Here is a 20891-nt window from a genome sequence, read left to right as displayed (position 1 = left end):
TATCAGATGCACAGTTCAAAACACTGGTGATCAGGATGCTCACAGAATTGGTTGAATTTGGTCACAAATTAGATAAAAAATGAAGGCTATGCTAAGTGAAATAAAAGAAAATGTACAGGGGAACCAATAGTGATGGGAAGGAAACTGGGACTCAAATCAATGGAGTGGACCAGAAGGAAGAAAGAAACATCTAATCAGAAAAGAATGAAGAAACGAGAATTCAAAAAAATGAGGAGAGGCTTAGGAACCTCCAGGACATCTTTGAACGTTCCAGCATCTGAATTATAGGGGTACCAGAAGGGGAAGAGGAAGAGCAACAAGTGGGAAAGTTATCTGAACAAATAATGAAGGAGAACTTCCCCAATCTGGCAAAGGAAATAGACTTCCAGGAAGTCCAGGAAGCTCAGAGAGTCCCAAAGAACTCGGATGCAAAGAGGAACACACCAAAGCACATCATAATTACATTACCCAAGATAAAAAATAAGGAGAGAATCTTAAAAGCAGCAAGACAAAAGGAGAGAGGTACCTACAAAGGAGTTCCCATCAGACTGTCAGCTGATTTCTCAAAAGAGACCTCACAGGCAAGAAGAGGCCGGAAAGAAGTATTCCAAGTCATGAAAGGCAAGGACCTACATCCAAGATGGCTCTATCCAGCAAAGCTTTCATTTAGAATGGAAGGGCAGATAAAGTGTTTCCCAGATAAGGTCAAGTTAAAGGAGTTCATCATCACCAAGCCCTAATTTTATGAAATGTTAAAGGAATTTATCTAAGAAAAAGAAGATAAAAATCATGTACAGTAAAATGACAGCAAACTCACAATTATTAACAACCACACTTAAAACAAAAACAAAAGCAAACTAAGCAATCAACTAGAACAGGAACAGAACCACAGAAATGGAGATCACATGGAGTGTTAACAACAGGGGAGTGGGAGGAGAAGGGAGGGAGAAATGGTACAGAGAATAAGTAGCATAGATGGTAGGTAGAAAATAGACAGGGGGAGGGCAAGAATAGTATGGGAAATGTAGAAGCTAAAGAACTTGTTAAGTATGACACATGGACATGAACTAAAGGGGGGAATGTGGGTGGGAGGGGTGTGCAGGATGGAGGGGAGTGAAGGTGGGGAAATGGGACAACTGTAATAGCAGGACAACTGTAATAGCATAATCAATAAAATATATTTAAAAAAAAAACAAGGCATTCACACCAGAAAAGAAAACAAAACAAAACAAAAAACAAGACACCTAACTATAATTAAAAAGGCATGGGAGAGTCATGCCTTTTTCATACCTGAAAACGCAACTCCTGACCTTCCCCTCCAACATCCCCCCACCCAGTCAATGGCCACCCACCCACCCTGCTGCTCAATTTTAAACCTAGAGTCATTTAAAGACATTCCTCTCCCTTCCTCCAAACATGCAATCGATCTCCAAGATGGTCCAGCTACAACTCTTCAATCCATCTGCATCTCTCAGTCCCAAAGTCCCTTCCGTGGCCTAAATCACCGCAGTACCTCCTCAAGGTCAGCAGTCCCCCAGCCTGCCCACCTCACCCGTCACTCACTCCCACCAGCCCAGTCTACTCACCGCCAGCCCTGCCTGCTGCACCAAGACAGAAGTCTTGTGTTCTTGCATGCAGACCAGCACCGCATAGATGCCACCCTCCCTGGCAAAGAGTGGGCGCCACTCATGCTTGGTGATGAGCAAGTAGAGGAGGCGCAGGGCTAGGACCACCACCATCTTCTGTCCCACCTGGGTGGTCAGCAGCTCCACCAGCATCTTCACTAGCTTCTCTCTGGGAGGAAAGAAGTTAGAGTTTCTCACCCCAAGAGCCACACCTGACTCCCCACCTAACCCTATACACTGAGTTCCAGCCCATCACCACCCACCCCTTTCAACCTGCTCTTCTTGCCTTAGTCTCACGCCTGACCCCTTCTCCTCTGCAGTCTCACTGCCTCTGGCTCCTCACTGCATGAAGGAGTCAGTAGAACAAAATGGGTGGTTACAAACTCTGGCTCATTTTTTCAAATAAGTCTATAAATTCAATGTAATCTCAATAAAAATGCCTAAAACATTTTTTTAAAGATTTTATTTATTTATTTTTAGAGACAGTGGAAGGGAAAAACAAAGAAAGGAAGAGCAACATCAATGAGTAAGAGGAACATCAATGGGTTGCCTCTCAGCCCACAACCCAAGCATGCTCCCTGACTGGGAATTGAACTGGCGACCCTTTGACTTGCAGGCTGGCACTCAATTCACTGAGTCACAGCAGCCTAAAAGGTGTTTTTTTTTTTGTTATTGTTGTTGTTTTTATAAAATATGACAGGCAGATTCAGGCCCAGGAAGAGAAAATATGCAAGAATGTTAAAAATGTTTGTAAAGAAAGAATGGCAGACTTGCCTAATAGTCAACAAAATATAAATATAAACTTCTAATGATTAAAACTCTGGAGATAATACAGGGGAGCCAAACAGATCGATAGCTGAGAAGAGAGACAGGGCAGCATCTTCAGCCAGTAAGGGTAGGAAGGACAGTGCAAATACGACGTGGATACACCTGGCTACCCATCTGGAAAAAATAAAGCTGGACTCTGCTTCACTACATCTGAAAAGCTAAATTGCAAATATTTTTAAGTAAATGTAAAAAACAAAGTCACAGATATTTTTAGGGAAATATTTTTGTAATCCCGAAATAGGATAGGTCCTCTTAAGTAGGACACAAAATCTAGAAGCCATAAAAAGGCTGACAACTACACTGAATTCTAACACATCAGCACAACAAAAGGCACCGTCCACATGCTAACAGATAAGCAACATGGTGGGTTAGAGAGAGGTTCCAGTGGAAGCGCTGACTGGAGGGAAGGAAGAAGCTCTTCCAGAGTCCCCAGATCACCGTGAGCATCACAAGAGGGGAAAACCAACACTGACATCTCCTTCCACAGTGACAGAGATGCATTCTGAGCAGGTGGCCTACAGACTACAGAGTAAAGGAATACAAAAGGCCAGCACGGTGGCACACGGTGGCGCACGCCTGCAGTCCCAGCCACTCGGGAGGCTGAGGCAGGAGGATCGCCGGAGCCCAGGAGTTCTGGGCTGCAGTGCGCTATGCTGGTCGGGTGTCTGCACTAAATTAGGCATCAATATGGGATGGGGGGTGGGGAATGGGTGCGGGGGGCCACCGGGTTGCCTAAGGAGGGGTGTACCGGCCCGGTCGGAAACAGAGCAGGTCAAAACTGCCATGCTGATCAGGAACACAAAAGGCGAAATTCTGGAAAAGAAAGCAAATAAAGGTACCAGGAAAGTTCTGTTTTTATCTGTCTTTTCTCATGTGCTTTATGATGGCTTTGATGTGAGTCAAATAACTTTAATACACACCCCCTTCTGTAGCCACGATTTCTTACAAACAGGCCAGCATATATAGGTAACGCCTATGAACAGGTACAGGAATGTAAGTAGGGATGTTTACCAAAATGGTAACAGTGACTATCTCTACACAAAGGGTTTTCAGATGATTTTTACCTTCATAATTTTGTAATTTTTTACAGTGAGCAGGAATCATTTTATATTTAGAAAATAGTTAATATGATTTTGAAAAAAAGGCAAGCAAGATATTTGAAACATAAACAACAGATTAATATCCAGAATGACTATAAATCAATTACAAAAAAACAAAAACCCAGGGAAAAAGCAGGCAAAGGTTAAAAACAGAGTGTTTATAGAAGAAACACGACAAAGGCATACAGATATGCCTAACTTCATAGAGCCAAGAAATTTACACAAGGAGATACCAATCATTTAAAATTTTGCCAATCTGAGAGATTTTTAAACTATGCTAATATCCAATGCTGACAGACAGGAGGGAAAGAGGTCCATCAGAACACTGGTGTTTGAACTTGCGCACAATCACGCCGCAGAGTCCTCCGCACAGTGACACCAGCGAGGCGGCCCCATGGGAATGACTGACGTGGAGAGCCTCTTACACATTCTGAGTGTGGGGAACAGTGCAGAAACGAGACGACGGAGTGTGACTACATACACCACGACACAGACTCGGGAAGCGCCCCCTATCCGAACACACTCAAACTTGTGAACCTAGAGAAGGCCTGAAGGATACACGCCAGAATGACAGGGGTGAAAAGAACTTTTAGCTTTTCATTCTACATTCTTTTTGATAGATTCCAGGTCTTTTAAAATGAGAATGTATTTGAATGTTACTTATATAATTAAGAAATAGTAAAAAACAAAAACAAAAAACTTTTTAAAATAAAAGAAAGTAGGGAACGAGAAAAAAAGAAGGGAAAAGAAAAGGAAAAAAACTCAAGTTCCAGAGACCAAGGGACCTAGGCTGCAATCCTCGCCCTGCTTTCTGTCAGACTCGGGTGAGTTCACCTCTCTAAGCCTCAGTGTCCTCACCCTCACGACGGGGTAAGAACAGGAGCAAACCTTTCCCAGGTGTCAGGAGGACTTCATTAGAGATGGTAAGTAAAACGTCAAGCACAAAGCCTGGCGGAGAAGAGGTGCTCCGACGGTATCAGCATGACAACGTTCTGCCCTCCTGCTCCGAGGCTCCTCAGACTGACCCTTCTTCCACCCCTAGCCTTTCTAATTCTCCATCTCACAGCTCCTTCCCATCCTACTACTCCCCTGCCTCCTCCCCAGCTTAACCCAAGACCTCTTCCCTCTCCGCCATGCCAACCTCAGGGATCTGTCAGGACGGACCAGAGGGTGGTCCCGCTCAGTCACCTCCTCCACAGCGAGAGAGAGGGCATAGAGGCCTGAAAGCTGCAGGTTTGTGTCCAGGCTGGATATCTGCACAGTAGCCACAGCGGCAGCCACCTGCTGATCCAGGGAACTGCGTGGACCTGGGCCCCGCAAGGCATTAGCCATCTCTGAAATTGATGAGGGAAGGGCATTGGCTTAAGAAAATGCGGCACCTCCATGTTGGAAGTTCTGAAAGGTCAAGCCCAGTTATCCTAATACATCACTCATTTTAATACATCACTCTTTACTGCAGCATGCATTCAGAACTTATCCAATTCTGTGAAGCATTTCACAGTCAAATGACAAAGATGAAGATACTCTGGATAATGGCCCCTCCTTTCCCAGGGATACTTAAGAAAGGGAGCCATGACTGATTAGATGTAATCAAGACCAAAGGAAAAATGGATATATGCTTCCAAAGCATTTTCCTGTGCAAACGTGACCTTACTCCACCCTCTACCCTAAATACCCACTTCTCTGGGGACCACCCAGGACTTTTTTCAACTTCTTTGCCCTCCCCTCCCAGCACCTAACTTACCTCTGGCTGCCTCCTTTATCTCGGAGGGCAGAGCCATCCCCTCAGTCACCAGAAGCTGGTTAAACAGCTGAGAATCACTCTGTGCCATGGGGGGCTCAGTTTTCCCCTTGGCAGGCTCTGCCTCTGCTTTGTGGGGCTCAGCCTTTGCTTTGGAGGACTTGGTCTCTTCCCTGGAGAACTTAGCCTCCAACCTGGACTCCCCTTCTGGATCCAGGGCACAGGAGTGACTTCGTGAAGAGGGTGAGCTGCCCAGTGCATCAGGCCGCTGCCCGTACTTGGTGTAGATGTGGGAGTTGAGTAGGTCCCTGAGGGTGCTCCCCTCAAACCGATTGCTGAGAACCTGCAGCAGACCCTCAGCCACTTCTCTGGGTACAGAGATTTCACCTAGGGACTTTTCATCCCGGGTCTGTCAACAGAAGGAGGTGTACATTTCAGGAGCAAGCAGACACAAAGGTCCTGGGGACAACGGTGGCCGCCTCCTGCCATGGCCTGCACACCTTCTCCATACCAGACCCTCAGAGTATTTGTCTCCTCCCGCAGCAGGGCCCCTCACACACCCTAACCTACAGCACCAGCTTCCTCCTAAGCACCCCTGTATCTAGAACTCCCTTGGACAATCCCACCTCCAAACCCTCCCCCTGACTCTCTAGGTGTCTCAGGCCTGTGTACCTCATCCAGGTTCTCCCGAAGACTCTGAAAAATTGGCTGCTGCTCACGTATGTCCAACTTCTTGATGAAGAAGAGCAGCTCCCACCACTCAGCCTGGGTAAGGTATCCCAATTTCTCATCCTTCTGAGGCTCAGGCTGGAGATACGGCAAAGAGTACAGCCTATCCACAGGCTTCCAGTCCCAGGGGGGAAGTGCTGAGAATGCAGGCACAGGGGTCTCAGCACCCACCAGGGACAGAGTGCATTTCTGAATCCCTGGGGTGGCAGCATCTGGTTAGGAGTGGCTTCATTCCAGCCAGTACTCCTCTGTTCAGAGACATACCGTCAATGACCCCTCCAAGGCTCACCTGTGCCCAACACGGTGGCCCCTGGCCCTTTCTCCACAGCTGCCGAAGCTGTGTCCTCAGCAGCTTCCTCAGGGCCCAGGATCTCTAGCATGTGCCAGTGCACCCAGTAGGTGCGACCCATCGACAGCCAGAAGACCTGGTATGGAAGAGGATGGAGGGAACAAGAACAGAAAGGGTTTGCCCTCTGAGCCCTGGGTCGGGCAGGCTTCACCAGGGGCATACAGCCCTCAGATGTACACCTGGCTAGGCTTGGGAAATAACAAAAGGCTCCCTTCCACTCTTAGGGAAGGCCCTGCCTCTCAACTCTTCCTAACCCTGATGGCCCCTGCTCCTACACCGGCTCCCAGCCAACTCCACCATTGGGCAGGGGGCAGTGTCTCTATATATCAGTTCTGCTTCCTGGGTGTGAGTCTCTCCTTAACCTCACAGCCCACCTACTCCTGCCAGATTTTCCCAGCCCCCTCTAAAGGCCCCCTTTTAATTTCTGATCCCCCTCTAACCATTCTAGTTCCCTTGGGTGGCCTGCCAGAGCCCCTAGCTATGTTCCTCCCAAAGATCCCCAACAGTGTCCCACCACCATGCACCGGCTCACCTGCACAGGGGGCACGCCACTGTTGCTCTGCCGGAACTCGCCCTCGTCCCCAGCACTGATCTCCTCGTAATCATCCAGCATCCGCACCCGCATCCCTGGCACCAGCGTCTGTTGCACGTATTCGCCATAGCCACTCCGGCTAGAGAATTCGTAACGCTGGCGGAAGGCCCGCCCTTGCTTTCTGGGGGTGGCAACAATGGGGGGGAGTAAAAGGCTAGGGCCTGAAATGCAGGGCTGGAAGATGGACCGGGATGGCCGGGGAGGTGACGTGCTCCTTTCGCTGAAGGTCTGGGACCAGCCCATGTTCCGCACGAGCTCGGAGATGAGGTTACCCACAGCCATACTGAACTCCAGCTCCTGCTGCCCCCGGCTTTTCTCCCAGGCGAACTCCTCCCCTGGGGACAGGGAGCCTGGGGCTCCAGCCCCTGACTCTGGACTGTTACTCAGCTGATCCAGCAGGGAAGTGACACACAGGTAGCGTTTCACCAGGGAGAAGAGCAGCTTTCCTGGGACCTGTAGGACACAGTCTGTGGTGTAGGCTCACCTCCTGGCTTGAGCCCCTCTCCTTTCCCCTCAGTATCACCCTCATCCACATACCTATAGTTCTCAAACTACGATTACATATGAAACATACGAGAAGTGTCTTAAGACAGACAGATTCCTGGATTCTAACCTCAGAAGTTCTGAGTGGGGAGGGGCATGAACCTTTATTTTCACAATCTCCCCAGGTGGCTCTGGTGCTGCTGTAGTCCTGAACCGCATTTTCAGGCCCCGAGACTTTGAACAACTCTGTCCCCACAGCCGCTAGAGTACCTGAGGCAGATGAATGCCCTCGAAGGCCATGCAGTGCTCCTCAGAGGATGTGGTCTCTGCAAACAGCTCCAGCAAAGTATAGCGGCTGTCAAAATCCATGTGCTGCTCAATGCTGTCTTGCTGGCTCAGTGACAGAAGGACGTGAGCCCGACTCCCTGCAATCCACACCCAATCCGTATCTTCTCCCCAATCCCCAACACTCTCCCTCTGCCTTTCCCAGACTCTCCATCCCCTACGTGAGGCTTTTACTTCTTTGTGATTCACAGTAAGATATACATTTCACACGGGAGCCTGACGTAAGTGTACACATCTGTAACTGAAATATATATTGCATGCTACAAAACTTACCTTCATTGCTACATACTAGTATTTTACATTTTTTAAAAATGTGCTTATAACTCACCAAACTGGTTACACAACTAACTAATGACTCTCAACCCACTTTAAAAATATAAACCTACCCCATTCTCTTCTGTCACTGCACTGAGAAAGAACAAGTAAACCAGAGTCTACATTTTATCCTGTGTAGATTAATAAGTAACAGCCTATTAATCTGTATTTTCCCTTTGCACTGAATTGGTATTACAGAGTTGGGAAATCCTTCCTCCTTCTGTTCTCATTCTTTATGGCCCCATTTTGTCCAGCACTCTCCTTCCTCCCCAGGCTGTCTCTTACCGGCGTCGTGGGCGGCCAGAGCCTGCAGCATCTTGCCCGCACTCCGACGGATCTGAGGCTCAGGGTTGCACAACATGTGCATGAGCAGGTCTAGGGCTCCTGTCTCCCTGAAGACCCCAGCAAGGGGTCTGATGCTGGCGTAGGCGCTGAGCACGTGGATGGTGTGGAGCACGGAGGCTGGGAGGCTCGAGGTCCCACCTTCTGCCAGCTGCCTGGCAGCCCTCTGCACCAGTGCCCGTACATCAGCCTCCATCTCTCCCATTGACACATCGTCCAGGCCTCCTGGATCTCGGGGAAAGCTTCCTGATCCCCCAGCTGGTTCATGCTGAGGTCTCTTAGACAGTGCCCATTCACCTAGCAGCATGGGGCAGTTGGCGTAGACCTCAGGGGCTGACAGCCACATGAGGATGTGCTCTGCCTTGCCCTCTTCTACACCCACTCTACCCATTTCCCCACACCTCAGGACACTCCATCGGATCAGGTATTCCGGACTCCCATCATGCCCAGGACGCTGTCGAATAAGTTCTTCAGGATATGCCTGCAGCCGGGGCCCCAAGGGCACCATGAGGTCCCCAGTGCGTTGTTCCCCCACCATCCAGACCTCCTGGGACACACAGAAAGATAAAGGCAATATGGAAAAGGGGAAAGACTACATGGAGGGGGTGCAATCTTGAGACACAGATGGGGTGGGTGGTAACAGATAGGTTGCATGATGGAATTTAGAGACCAAATAGAAAGGCCAAGAATAGGATGAAATAAATAACTTGAACATATTTTGGGATTTATAAGAGGAGGGTGGAGTGAAAACAGATGAGGATGAAACAAAGAGGTTTAAGAAATGGAAGAGGTTATGTGAAAGATGAGGACAGGCCAGGTGACAAAAAGAGTTGGCAGTTAAGTAGGACAGTCTGGACAGAACAGTAGCGTGTCTGTAACCTCCACTTATTCTGTATGTACGGTGAGGGTAGGGAGCTATAGATGAAGGCAGTAAGCATGGAGGTGAAGGGTAGAGAATGAGGTCAGGAGATGGGGAGGGAGGTATTAGAGGGACAATATAGTGAAGATTTCCGAGTCAGATAAATGTGACTCCAAATTCCGGCTCATTGACTTACTATGTACGTAGTTTTGGACATGTCACTTAATCTCGAGCCTCAGTTTTCTCCTCTGCAAGATGGTAATAATATTCATACCTAACTCATGAAGCTGTAAAAACTGAAGATCACCTCTATAAATCACTTAGAACAGCCTCTAGACTTGCACACAGAGAGTGCTCAGTAAACATGAGCTAGTATTATTCCTAGGTGGAAAAGGTAGGGGCAGTCCTCAGATAAATGGCACATTGTTAAGCCAGAAAATTATAAAGGGGAGTGAAGTGATGGCTACCCTAATAATCAGGAAAACACAGGTGTAATATAAAGTGGTGTGGGGGCAGCGGGGAGTGGCCAGAGTAAGAACGGAAGGTAAACCAGGATGAAAGACAAGGTGATCAGCACAGGAGTCATGTTGGGCTACAGGGATAGATAAAGAATTTTTAAAAAGATGTGAAGAGGAAGGGAAATACAGGGTGTGGACTTCCATGGAGGGTCCAGTTACGGGGTGGGGGAGGGGGCGGGCAAGACTGGGAGGTAACCAGTAACTTGGTGTTGAACAACTGCTGAGCAGGGTGAAGTAGAATAGGACAGGCCTAAATTTGGAGGAATGTATTAACTATCAGAAGCAATCAACTGAGGTGTGAAGGTGAGGTCTGGACGCAGGGATGAGATAGCAGATAGGTGCAGGTAACAAGGTCAGGCCCAAGCTTGCAGACCAACAGAGGCCATGCAGATGGACAGAACCTGCACAGGTCTGGGGGGTGGGGTAAAGGAGGGGGGGTGTTGAGCAGGGGCGGGGATGGGGTGGGTTGGGAGGCGCACGGTCGGAGGAGGGTGCAGAACTGGGCAAATCTCAGGGAGCTCACACGTCGTTAGCCCCACAGAAAGTAGGTAAGGGACTGGGGAGGGACAAGGCAAGGAACCGGTTGGCGCAGAACTCTCCTCTCACCTCCCACTGCCCCGCTCCGCTGGAACACCACTGCCGGCCGGCCGGCTGATCCCGCCGTCCTGGCCCCGCCCCTCAGCAGCTCCCTTCCGGGTCACACAGCGAGTGCACGCCTCGCTGGGTATCTACGGGTCCCATCGCGGCCCAGGCCCACTGCCGAGCATGCGTAGTACCTACAAGCCGCTTGGTTGGGGGCGGTGGTGGGGTGTGCTGCAGCCGGAACTTGGAATTGCTGGCACGTTGCCCCAGTCCTCGGAGCTGCTGGCAAACCTTCACATCCACACTCACCTTTCAGGCCCTCCTCTCCCTAGGTCTGCCTTCCTCATCTGCCTGAAACCTAGCGACCCACCCTGGCGCTGTCCTTTGAGTTTTCACTGGTCACTTGGCCAGGAGTTTACCAAACCCCTGCAATGCTTTGGATTGGCTGAGTCATTTTATATTAATTAAAATTGCTTCTATCTGTATTGACCCAAGCACCTAATAAAGCCACGCACATGAAGTCCTCATCCCTCTGAAACTTTCCTTAAATTAAATTGTACAGAGTTCAACAGCGCGAAGCACCCTTAGCATTGCTGTTTTCAATCAAGCAACCAGGCTTCCTTCTCAGAGCAGCAACATTAGGGGTTTGATTCGTGTTCATACCTGTCCCTCCCTAGATGGAAAAACAGAAGCAAAGACCCCACAGTCTGTGCACAAAAATGATACATTTATTGAAAGAGTATTTTTTTTAATACAAAAGAAAGCTCTGTACATAGGACTGTGACCATGTCCACTATTCCTGGGTCAGCATCCCAGGGGAAGTAGAAACCACTAACATACACACCCCACATTCACACACATACATTCACTCGAGCGCGCACACACACACACACACACCCCAGAGCCACCAAGGAAGGGAAACACCAAGGGTTGCTGCACATGTAAATGCCACCTTATCCCTGATGCACACATGTTCTCCCAAGGCTATGCTCACACAACACACATTATAAGCACTTTGCTTGATTCACTCACTGGGTCTGTCTTTTGTGGGAAGGAGAGGAAGAATTCATCCAAGTCTCCTCCCCTGGGTGGGGGAGTGGGGAGTGAGTGAGTGAGGGTGGAGTGAAACGAGCAGAGAAAAGGGCTGGGCAGTTACAGACCTGAGTCCCAAGCCCCCCAACTCTCTGGCCCCTGATTTGCCATGCCCCAGCCTTATCAGCAACCCATAACCCCAGCTGTCTCCAGGAGAAAGCCCAGAAAGGCGACTTCCATCTTGGCACCCCAAATTGGGGCAAGACAGCAACAGGGCTTAGAGGTTAGGGGGTTCTAAAAAAATGTCGGCAAATCATCCCCTTGATAACTAGGCTGCGCGTAAAACCTTTCCCCACCCCTTCACCTAATCACAGAAGCAGGCTCATTCCTACTGAAGGCAGACATAGGGCTAATAAAATTCCACCCCATCTGCTGCCCCGTTCTGAAAAAGCTTCCTTTCTGGATATCCGTGCTGAAGGTGGGCTCTGACACAGGGTAAAAGATCCTACCTGTGTGTTGGCCCACCCTGAAGGTCTACCCCAAAGGGGGCAGAAGAGGGTGGGGCACGGCCCCTGTACAAATTACATAAATACTGAGGTTACACTTAGAAAAATAAAGTCATTTTCTTCAAGGCTTTTTGTCTTAATTTTAAAAAGTTACAGTAGCTGCTCACTCCCTGGGAGAGCTGCCCACTTCTGGCTCCCCTATCGCTGCACTCAGCCCAAGAGCTGCTCCCATTTTTTTTCTGACCCCCTTTCCTGCCTCTCACCCCCTCCCAGACCCCACCCTGCTCACTGCAACTTGGGCCCCAGGTAGCTGCAGGCCTGGGGAGCACAAGGCTGCAATGCCCATGCATGTGGCACAAATGAAGTCAGTTTTCTCTTCCTGACACCCCCCCACTCCCACCCCCACATTTGGTCTCCCTCTTCCCTCTCCCTAGCAACAGCCCTAGAGGACAAAAAGAGGCCCAGGGCTGTGGGTCACCCTCCCCACCCCGTTGGGGCATGGCCTGAGGGCCCCTCCCCCGGTTTTCTCCTGGAAACAACCCAGGACCGGGCAATCCCAGAATCTCCCCCCCACACTGGCGGGCCCCAAGTTGACGGGGTGGCTCTGTCCCCAGAGGCCCAGCCAGTTCTGGGGAGCCCCAGGGCTCCCCAGGGAAGGGGAGTTTGGGCAGGGAGGGGGATGAGAAAAACGCCATAAAAAAAGTTAAATATTTTAAAAATATATATTTATAGATTTGTTTTCACTTCGTCTCCTCAAATAAAAAGTTCAAAATCAACTTTAAGTAAAGCAGCTGGGAGGAGAGGGGGGAAGATGGGGAGAGGGAACAGTGATGGTTCCCTCCAACCCAGGAGCCCCAGGAGTTCCAAAAGGAGCGGCAAGGCAGGGCAGGCAGCCCCAGGAACCTGCTCCGTGCACAAGCCCAGCTTCTTGGGAGCTGTAGGGGCAGCGGGCAGCAACGTGAGGGAAGAAGCCCCATCTCCCCAGCCGGCTCCCTGAGGGGCAAGGGGAGGGTTCCATCCACCCAGCCTGTGGCAGACACAGTGCTGACTGTGGGGTCAGCAAGAAGGCTGGGCAGAGGACCCCAAATGCTTCCTCAGGAGTGGGGGGACACAGTGCCTAGTCCCACAGATAACCTGTTGTGGGGAGATAGGGCACGGTCCCACTGGGAAAGCTAATACTCATGGCAAAACATGGAGCCAAGCTGGCAAGGGCAGTCTGAGGAGGGAGGGCAGCCCCACCATCAATGGAAACAGGAGGTGGAGCCCAAAGGAGGGGAGAGTGAGGGAGGACAGGGTGGAGGGTAGGCTGGCCCGTTTCTTTGGCTGGAGTGAGAGGGCTCAGTCCCGTGGCTACCCACTGCTCCTCCCAGCCTCCCTCCTGCGGCCGGTCAACATGTGTGTAAAGAAAACGTGAAAAGGCAACAATAAATAAGTGGTGCCGTCCCTTGGGCCATCTGTCCAGGGCGGTAGGGCGGATCAGTCACTCTTGGAGCTGTGGGCGGCGTCCAGGTTCACCACCTGTAGTTCGGTGAGGTTGCTGCTGCTGCTCCCAGCCTGCTGCCCTATCACAGCCATCTGGAGGGAAGTGGGTATGTAAGGAAATGAGGGCAGGAACTGATCAGCCAGCTCAGGCTCCTCCTGTTTGCCTGCCTGCCCACCACAGTTCTGACCAGGAAAATAGATAGGCCTCCTGGCTAGGGGTGGTAGCTTTGACCAACCAGTAATGGAATCCCCAAGGTCAAGATAAAGAAGTAGTTGGCTGGCTGGGATGGGATGAAAGGGGCTCCCACCTACCTGGTGAAGCTGAACTGCAGAAACAGGGATCTGCACTGTCCCAGATGGTGCTGTCAGGAACACCTGGGGGACACCACCTGCATTGAAAAACAGGAGATACTCCAATTGCTCACTCAAGAGAAACTTCTGTTATTGGAGCAATGCCAATAAATGCACAAATGACTGAATGAGTCTCAGATATAAGTGCCCCAGAGTGAGTGTCCAATATATGTCCAAGTATGCATGTGGGTGTGTGTTCGAGTGTGCACAAGTGTCCAAGTGGACAAACATGGGTGCCAGAATGTATGTGCAAGCATCTGTGTGTACATGTGCAGGAGCATGTGTGCACATCCTAGTTTGTGTGTGTGTGGGTGTGTATGTGTATAAGGGAAGTAATGGTCCTCCTTTGCTCAGCCTTGCTCCCCAACTCACCTTGCTCCTGGACCTGGCTGTGGGACACCTGCATGGTGGATGGCGCCTGGGAGAAGGCATTGAGCACGGTGAGGCTGCCATCTGTCAGGCCCGAGGTGGGTGCATACATCACCGCATGGGGGCTAGGGTACATCATGTGGCCGCCCACAGTCGTGGGCACAGATGACGTCATGATGGTGGCAGGCAACGTCACTGGCAAATATAGACACATGTCAGGGAGGCGGACACTGGTCCCTACTGATATCTCCTATCCCACTCCCAGGAATTTTAAGCCTCCAGAACCCTCTTGCTAGTTCCCAGATCAGAAGAAGTTAAACAAGACTTGTTCCCCTGCCCCATGCCATCAACTAAGAAAAGCCTTATTTTTTCTTGAGCACACCAGCACCAGGCTTTAATTGCCTCCCACTGCACTGTATTACTCAATTGTCTATCTGTTGAATTCTCTATTCCAAGACCCTAAGGCTGTGAAAAAACAAAGATTACGGTGACTGACCCAACCTAAGGAAGCACAGATACTTTTTTGGGAGCTCCATTATTCCATTTTTATTTGTCCTCACTCCTTCCTTTTCCTAAATGTGTGGCTAACAAATGCATCTTTTAAATAAGCACTTCTCAAATGTAAATATGCATACGAGTCACCTGGGGTTATTATTAAAAAGGCACATTCTGATTCAGTGGGTCTGGGGTGAGGCTTAATAGTCTACATTTCTGTCAAGCTCCAGGGTAATGCTTATTCTCCACAGATTACACTTTGTATAACAAGATGGTAAATAATGAGAACTTAAAAGTAATTTTATTTTGTAAGTGTCTCATTTCTGAAATGACTAGAGACACTGAGAGAAATTATGGCTACTCCAAAGCTAGAACACCTTCCCACAAGGAGACAACTGCCCTATAAATCCTTCCTGGTTAATCAAATGTGACTCTTTGGGCAAGTAACTTCTCCTTTCTGGGCCTCAGGCTTCTGATCTGAATGAGGAGGAAGGTGGCTCCAATGGTCCCTAATTTCTTCTTAGACTACGGCATGCAGGGCAGGATTCAAATCCCAAACATTCCCACCTGACTTTCACTTAAGAATTAGGGTAAGGGTGAAACCAAAAACCTCAGTCTCCACATTAAGAAATTCTCTGAGCACCTGCTGCTAGGTCTCATGAAGGAGACAGGACAAGGAAGTGACAAAGCTCTGAGCTATACCTGTCCCGCTGGAGGAGGTCTGCGTGAGGTCTGTGCTGCTGTCGCGAGAGGGAGACGCTTGCTGTGGGGCCTGATGCACCTGAATGGCCTGCACTGGGACCTGCTGGGCCACTGTCCCACCTATGAGAAACAGAGACTTATTCATGTTCTGTCCTACCCAGCTGCCACCTGCTCCAAGCACACTCAAACATCCCCATGCCCAGGGTTTGGCACACTGCTCCCTGGCTTCCTTCACTATCTTTCATGGGACCCTTCCTTTCCTGAGTTTTGGTCTCCAGGGGCTTCTATTCTCTGCTTTTGCCCTTCCCCCTCCTCCCACTCCAGGCCTGGCCTTTGCCCTCTTCAGGGAGCTGCCATTGACCCATCAAGGACATGATCTGCCCTCTGATCAAGGTAGGGAAGTGACAGAATATCCCTGTGGCAAAGGGGGGGCACAGGGCTGGGCTAGCTAAACAAGGCCAGAGCATATGGTTGAAACTGACTGACAAGGATAGTAGGGGTCCCCGTGGGGAAGGGCATGCTTGCCTTGGGACATGACAGGCTCCTGGCAGGCCCTGGTTCCATTTACCCTCCTTCTGAGCAGGGGAAGAGGTTCTCCTTGTGCCCACACTAAACCCACTCTTAGCATGCTCACCTTGCCCCTTGTGACTCACCAGACATGAGGGTGAAGCTGGTAGGTAGCTGCATGAGACCGCCAGAGGAGACAGGCCCACTACCTGTACTCTTCAGCACTGTCCCGTTGGCACTGCTGACAGCACTGGGGCTGACACTAGCAGACACTGGTGCCAGGTAGTTGGTGATGGGGAAGGAGGGGCCGCTGCTGACTTGCATGGTGGTAGAGGTGCTGGGTGCTGTTTGGATGGTGGAGGTGGTACCCGGCAGGTTGGTGACTGTGAACACTGGTTTCAGTGAGTCCTACACCCAGAGTAGAGATGGAGCAGTGAGCCTCTACCAGACCCTGCCCCTGTAGAAGCTAGTGTGAATTGACAGCCAGACAGGAACCTGGGTGCTTGGGTTCAAATCCCAGCTCTGCCATTTACCTGCTGCCTGGCCCTTGGGCAAGTTACTGAGCTGCTATACTCCAGTTTCCTCTCTGTAAAAAGAGGATAATACCTACCCCATAGGTGTTGTAAAAAATAAACAGGTTAACATACATAAAGAACTTACAACTGTGTCTGGTGCATAAAAAGAGCAGTAAGTATTTGCTGCTCTTATGAAGACAATGATAATGTCATTATCATAATTCCCTGAGTTCTCTTCCCCAGTGGACTGTGGCCAACACATTGGCTGAGGAATCAGGACACCAGGGCCTGTTCCCAGGCCCGGTGATGACCATTTGTGTGATCCAGGGAAAATTACTCTTTGAGTCTCAGTTTTCCTCTTCTGTAAATATGAGGGGCTGGGCTACCGTGCCCTCTTTAAAACGGTCCTTGCAGCTCAGATTTGCTTGGCTTATGAGATGGGGACTGAGAGTTTTTCAGAGAACTTGGGGTTTGAGTGAGAGAAATCTTATGGGGCTGACACTTTATGACAAATATTTGAGATTTAAATTACCAAAAGAATTCATTCATCCAGCAACACTTCCTGGGAATAAATGAGCCCTACTTCTAAGAGTTTTAAGATTATAAATGCCACTAAGAGAGGGGGGAGTCTAGAGCACTGACTGTCCCCTTAGGGAGACTTTGCTTTTAGAAGGAGAAGGAGGAAGCCAGGAGCTGAGAGCTAAGCCCAGCAAACTGAGGGTCTCAAAATACTGGGGACCGGTGAGCGCAGGATGTTTGCTAGGCAGACGAGCTCGAAATCCCTGATTGGTGGAGGCGTTGCTAAGGCAAACAGTACTGCTTCCCTCAATTGGTTAGATAGTGAAGAGCCACCCGGAAGGTGGAGTTCCCCAGAGGAACTAGGAAGGAAGCCCCGCCCCCTCCCCTAACCGGGAAAAGGAAGGGGGAGGCGTAACTAGGGCGAGCGTCCCTAGCCGCCAGGAATACACTTCCTAACGTGCCCAGGTCCGGACATCCTGAAGAGGTAGGTGGCTGCCTAGTAAGGTAGTCTCCAGCCCAGTAAGTCAGCCCTCCTGCAGACAGTGCTGAGTTCCCAAGACCCTGGAACCCATGAATGCTCACTTCCTACTCCCTGGTGACCCGGCCGGCCTGCCGGGAGGGCAGGGCTAAGCTACACCCCCGCCCCCAGCGGGGAGACAGCTGGCGGGAGGAATGCGAGGGCCCTGCCAGGCGGGCGGGCTGCAGACGGGAGGCCGGCGTGGAGCCGGAGCCGGCCTTATATGGGCACGGAGGCCGCCCGCTTATCTAGTGGGCCGGCCTCCTGTCAGGATAGCGAGGATGGACACCTGTCCCCTAGGATGAGGGGTACTAACCAGGCCCCACTCCACATCAGTGAGCATCTACCACACGTCCTCGCTGAGGAAGAGAGGGACCCCCTCCCCTCTCTGCCGGCCAAGCCCCTCCCCTTCCTTTCCCTCAGATAGGGAACCCAAACACACCTTGGTCTCCCCACTGCTGTCGGACTCGGACACCTGGTAGGTGAGGTCTGTCTCTTCAAAGCCCGTGGCACTCATTCTCTGGTCTGTGGTGGGGTCTGAGCGGGGTGGAGAGTCTGGCGAGTTGAGGCAGGTCTGAATCAGTGCCTTGCCAGTCTCACTGGTAATCATGGGCTGCAGTTTACGAGTGGCAAAGGTATACACATGGCCTGTCTCACTGGCCACCAGCAACAGCACCTGTGTCCCTGTCAGCGTGGACAGCTCATAGGCCTGAGGATAAGGGGGAGGAGATGGGTAGGTCAGCAAAACTTTTTACCTCTACTTGCCTTGGGAAGTAGGAAAGAGTAGCATACAGTGATCTCAAGCCCCACTCCCATAATGACCTTCCTCTGCAGTGACTCTAGGGGAAGGTCCTATCAGGGTATCTGAAGGTGAACTAGAGAGCAGAAAAACCTCATGCCCCTTCTCTAGGAGCAGCCCTACTGACCACCAGATATCCCATGCAAACAGTTACAATGCCCTGGTGATGGAACATATAACCTCAGTGGACACAGAGGAACTCAACACTGCTCACTGCAGCTTGGTGCCCAGCCACACAGAGAAATGGCTCCCATTCCCTCCTTACTGTCACAGGGACCAGGATGAACTCGCTACTATACTGGAAGTCACATAAGACATCAGGGATAATATTTAGAGTTTAGGAGCCACCTAAACTCTAAAATGTCCCATGTTTCTCCCCAGAAATTGTACAGACGCTAACCTGTTGCTATTTGTCTTTCTGCCCTATAATTCTGTGCTAGCCTTTTTTTCTTCCTTTTGTCTTGCTTACAACAGTGTCTTGAGTGATGGGAGATAGGGAGCTAGATTAACAGCTACTACCCTGCTATGAGCCCAGGAAGGGAACTTCAAGGATGGTCCCATTGATGGTATCCTCACTCCCAAAAATGTTCCACAAACCCACTTTTAAAGCAGTTCTGACTTTTACAAGGGGCAGATATAAACAGCCAATGTTTCCAGGATTCTAGCTGCTTGTTTCCCAGTTCTTCCATTCAGTCCCATATCTTCTACACCCCAAGACAACTCTTTCCTCACCTCTCTTCACCGGATAATCCACTAGAAGAAAGGATTTTCTAGGTACCTCTGAAACCTCCCTGCCTTCCCACCAAACTCCATGCACAGATTCTTCCTAGGCCTGTAAGTCCCACTTGTCCAAAAGACTGATTCTGAAGCCTGTCCTGCAGGGAGTGTGCAGGGCTTCTAGGTGTTGCATGGAAGACACATGGCCATCGCAGGACTTAGGTTGGTCCCTGCAGTTCAGGGCAGCATCAGTTCTCCTCCTCCCTTCCCCCCTTAGGTAGAGCTCGTGAGCCCCTTGCCTGTCCTTCCAGCCAGCACTACTTCAGTGGTGCCCACCTTCCTCCCACACATTCCCTCATGGTTACACTGTTCCAGCCTCCTCACCTCCATACCTTTTCTTCTGCTTCCTGATTTTCTGGCGACCTTCCCCGATCACCAGAGCCTAATGAACCTACTGATCCCTGGGTTTCGTTAACCACCTCCCCGGCAGTCTCGCAGCCTCCCGTTACCACTCCAAACCCCTTCACTCCGCAAGAACCCTGTTCCTCTTGTGGGCCCGTCACTCCGTGGTGCCTTTCCCTTCTTTTCCTGACGTTCAAAGATACTCCCCTCTACCCACATTTCCCTTGCGGCCCCTCCCCTAATGCCCTCCGGGGGTAATAGCTATCCCCTCCCACACACCTCCTGCGGACTCACAGTCTCTCACCTCCAATACCGTTCTGCCTTCTTCCTGAGCTCCCCCTCCGCGTCCCCACCCTCCAGGTTCCCCGTGGCCGGCCAGCCTCCCGGTCCGGTACCTTCTTCATGATGCCCGTCTTCCTCTTGCTGAAGGTCGTGTAACGCCGCAGCTTGTTGTCGATGAACTCCATCTTGATCTTCACGCGGCCCCGAGTCTTCTTACCCGGCTTGGCCCCGCTCACTGCGCCGCTCACCGGCCCATAGCCCCCAGTGGCCGCCGCCGCCGCCGCCTCGGGCCCACCGACTACCATGCCGATCTCCATCTCACTTAGGCTTCGTTTCATGCCGCGCCGCTCCGGGCCCAGCTCCTCCTCCTCGCCCGACTCCGAGTCGCCCTCGCTGCCGCTGTAGACGGCCCCCGCGGTGGGCGCCGGGGTGGTTGTCGCTGCTGCTGCAGCCTCCCGCTCGAGGCGACCCGGCCCGAGTCCCGCGCCGTTCCCGGGGACCCGGCCCCCGTTAGCCCCACGAGTCCCTCCGCCGCCGCCACCTCCACCGCCCGGCCGCCCCGTCGGGGTCCGGTTCAGGCTGCCCCCCAGGGCCGAGCCCCGGCCCAGCGCCGCCGCGGCCCCAGCTTGGCTCGGTAACATGGCGCTCAGTGCAGGAGGGCGGACAGGCAGTCAGCGAGGAATTGGAGCTGCCGCCGCCGCCGCCATCGGCTTCCCGGCTCAACCCGACGCTCCCGCTGTTGCTAGTGCCGCTTTCGCTGCCGCCACCGCCGCTGCGAACCCGGGGCCCCTGCACGCCCGGGCCGAGCTGGGCCCTCACTTTCCTGCCCCTGTGGCCTGGGTTGCCCCAGGCCGCGCGGAGCGCCCCCTGTCCGTATGCTACAGCGGCGCGCCCGGCGGCCGTCAGCGTCCCCCCGGGGGCAGAGGCTGCTGGCCGCCGCGGGGACGGCGGGTGGAGGGGGCCGGGACCACGCGCGGGCGGCAAGGGATCCCCCGACCCTTCCCCCCCATATAAAGAGATACAATGTTTCCTTTTATGGCGAGGCCGCTCCTTATATGGTGAGCCCCTGCGCCCCCGCCCCATTGGTCCACTGTTCCACCACCTCCGCTCCCCATTGGCCCACAGGGGGCGCTTATTTGCATAGACATCCCGAACTCGCTGCAGTCATCTAGCGTCAGACGGCGGCTCGGAAAGAGGAGGAGCCGACGCCTCTTAAAGGAACGAGAGGGGAGGTACGACTCCACCCCCTTGACCAGAGAATGGTAGAAAGAATTGGGAGGGACCTGCG

The 20891-nt window shown here is 51.6% G+C and overlaps 2 protein-coding genes across 4 annotated transcripts in view; both read right to left on the bottom strand.

The window, feature by feature from the left end:
- Window positions 1-10521, bottom strand: part of CUL9 (cullin 9) — a 37762-nt gene extending 27241 nt beyond the window's left edge. For 2 of the 3 annotated variants that reach the window (XM_036024111.1, XM_028508840.2), the window contains exons 1-9: window positions 10433-10521; window positions 8393-8996; window positions 7718-7872; window positions 6905-7417; window positions 6313-6448; window positions 5967-6160; window positions 5298-5703; window positions 4695-4887; window positions 1587-1794 (exon numbers count right to left, since the gene is read on the bottom strand). In XM_036024111.1, the coding sequence (XP_035880004.1) occupies window positions 1587-1794; window positions 4695-4887; window positions 5298-5703; window positions 5967-6160; window positions 6313-6448; window positions 6905-7417; window positions 7718-7872; window positions 8393-8987 (2400 nt within the window). In that variant the 5' untranslated portion in view covers window positions 8988-8996; window positions 10433-10521. Of the gene's footprint in view, window positions 1-1586; window positions 1795-4694; window positions 4888-5297; window positions 5704-5966; window positions 6161-6312; window positions 6548-6904; window positions 7418-7717; window positions 7873-8392; window positions 8997-10432 lie in introns of those variants that run through there. The other variant, XM_028508841.2, reaches the window with a different exon arrangement.
- Window positions 10522-11114: 593 nt separating this feature from the next.
- On the bottom strand, window positions 11115-20625 carry SRF (serum response factor). Its single transcript, XM_028508736.2, has 7 exons — window positions 19717-20625; window positions 17846-18112; window positions 15999-16260; window positions 15346-15465; window positions 14152-14343; window positions 13741-13817; window positions 11115-13521 (listed from the first exon to the last, which is right to left on the bottom strand). Exons 1-7 carry the CDS (start codon window positions 20242-20244, stop codon window positions 13423-13425), a joined length of 1545 nt encoding a protein of 514 aa, XP_028364537.1. The 5' UTR covers window positions 20245-20625; the 3' UTR covers window positions 11115-13422.
- Window positions 20626-20891: the final 266 nt, after the last annotated feature.

This window comes from Phyllostomus discolor, chromosome 4 (assembly GCF_004126475.2).
Source record: "Phyllostomus discolor isolate MPI-MPIP mPhyDis1 chromosome 4, mPhyDis1.pri.v3, whole genome shotgun sequence".
NCBI lineage: Eukaryota > Metazoa > Chordata > Mammalia > Chiroptera > Phyllostomidae > Phyllostomus > Phyllostomus discolor.
This window is presented reverse-complemented; position numbering and strand designations above follow the sequence as displayed.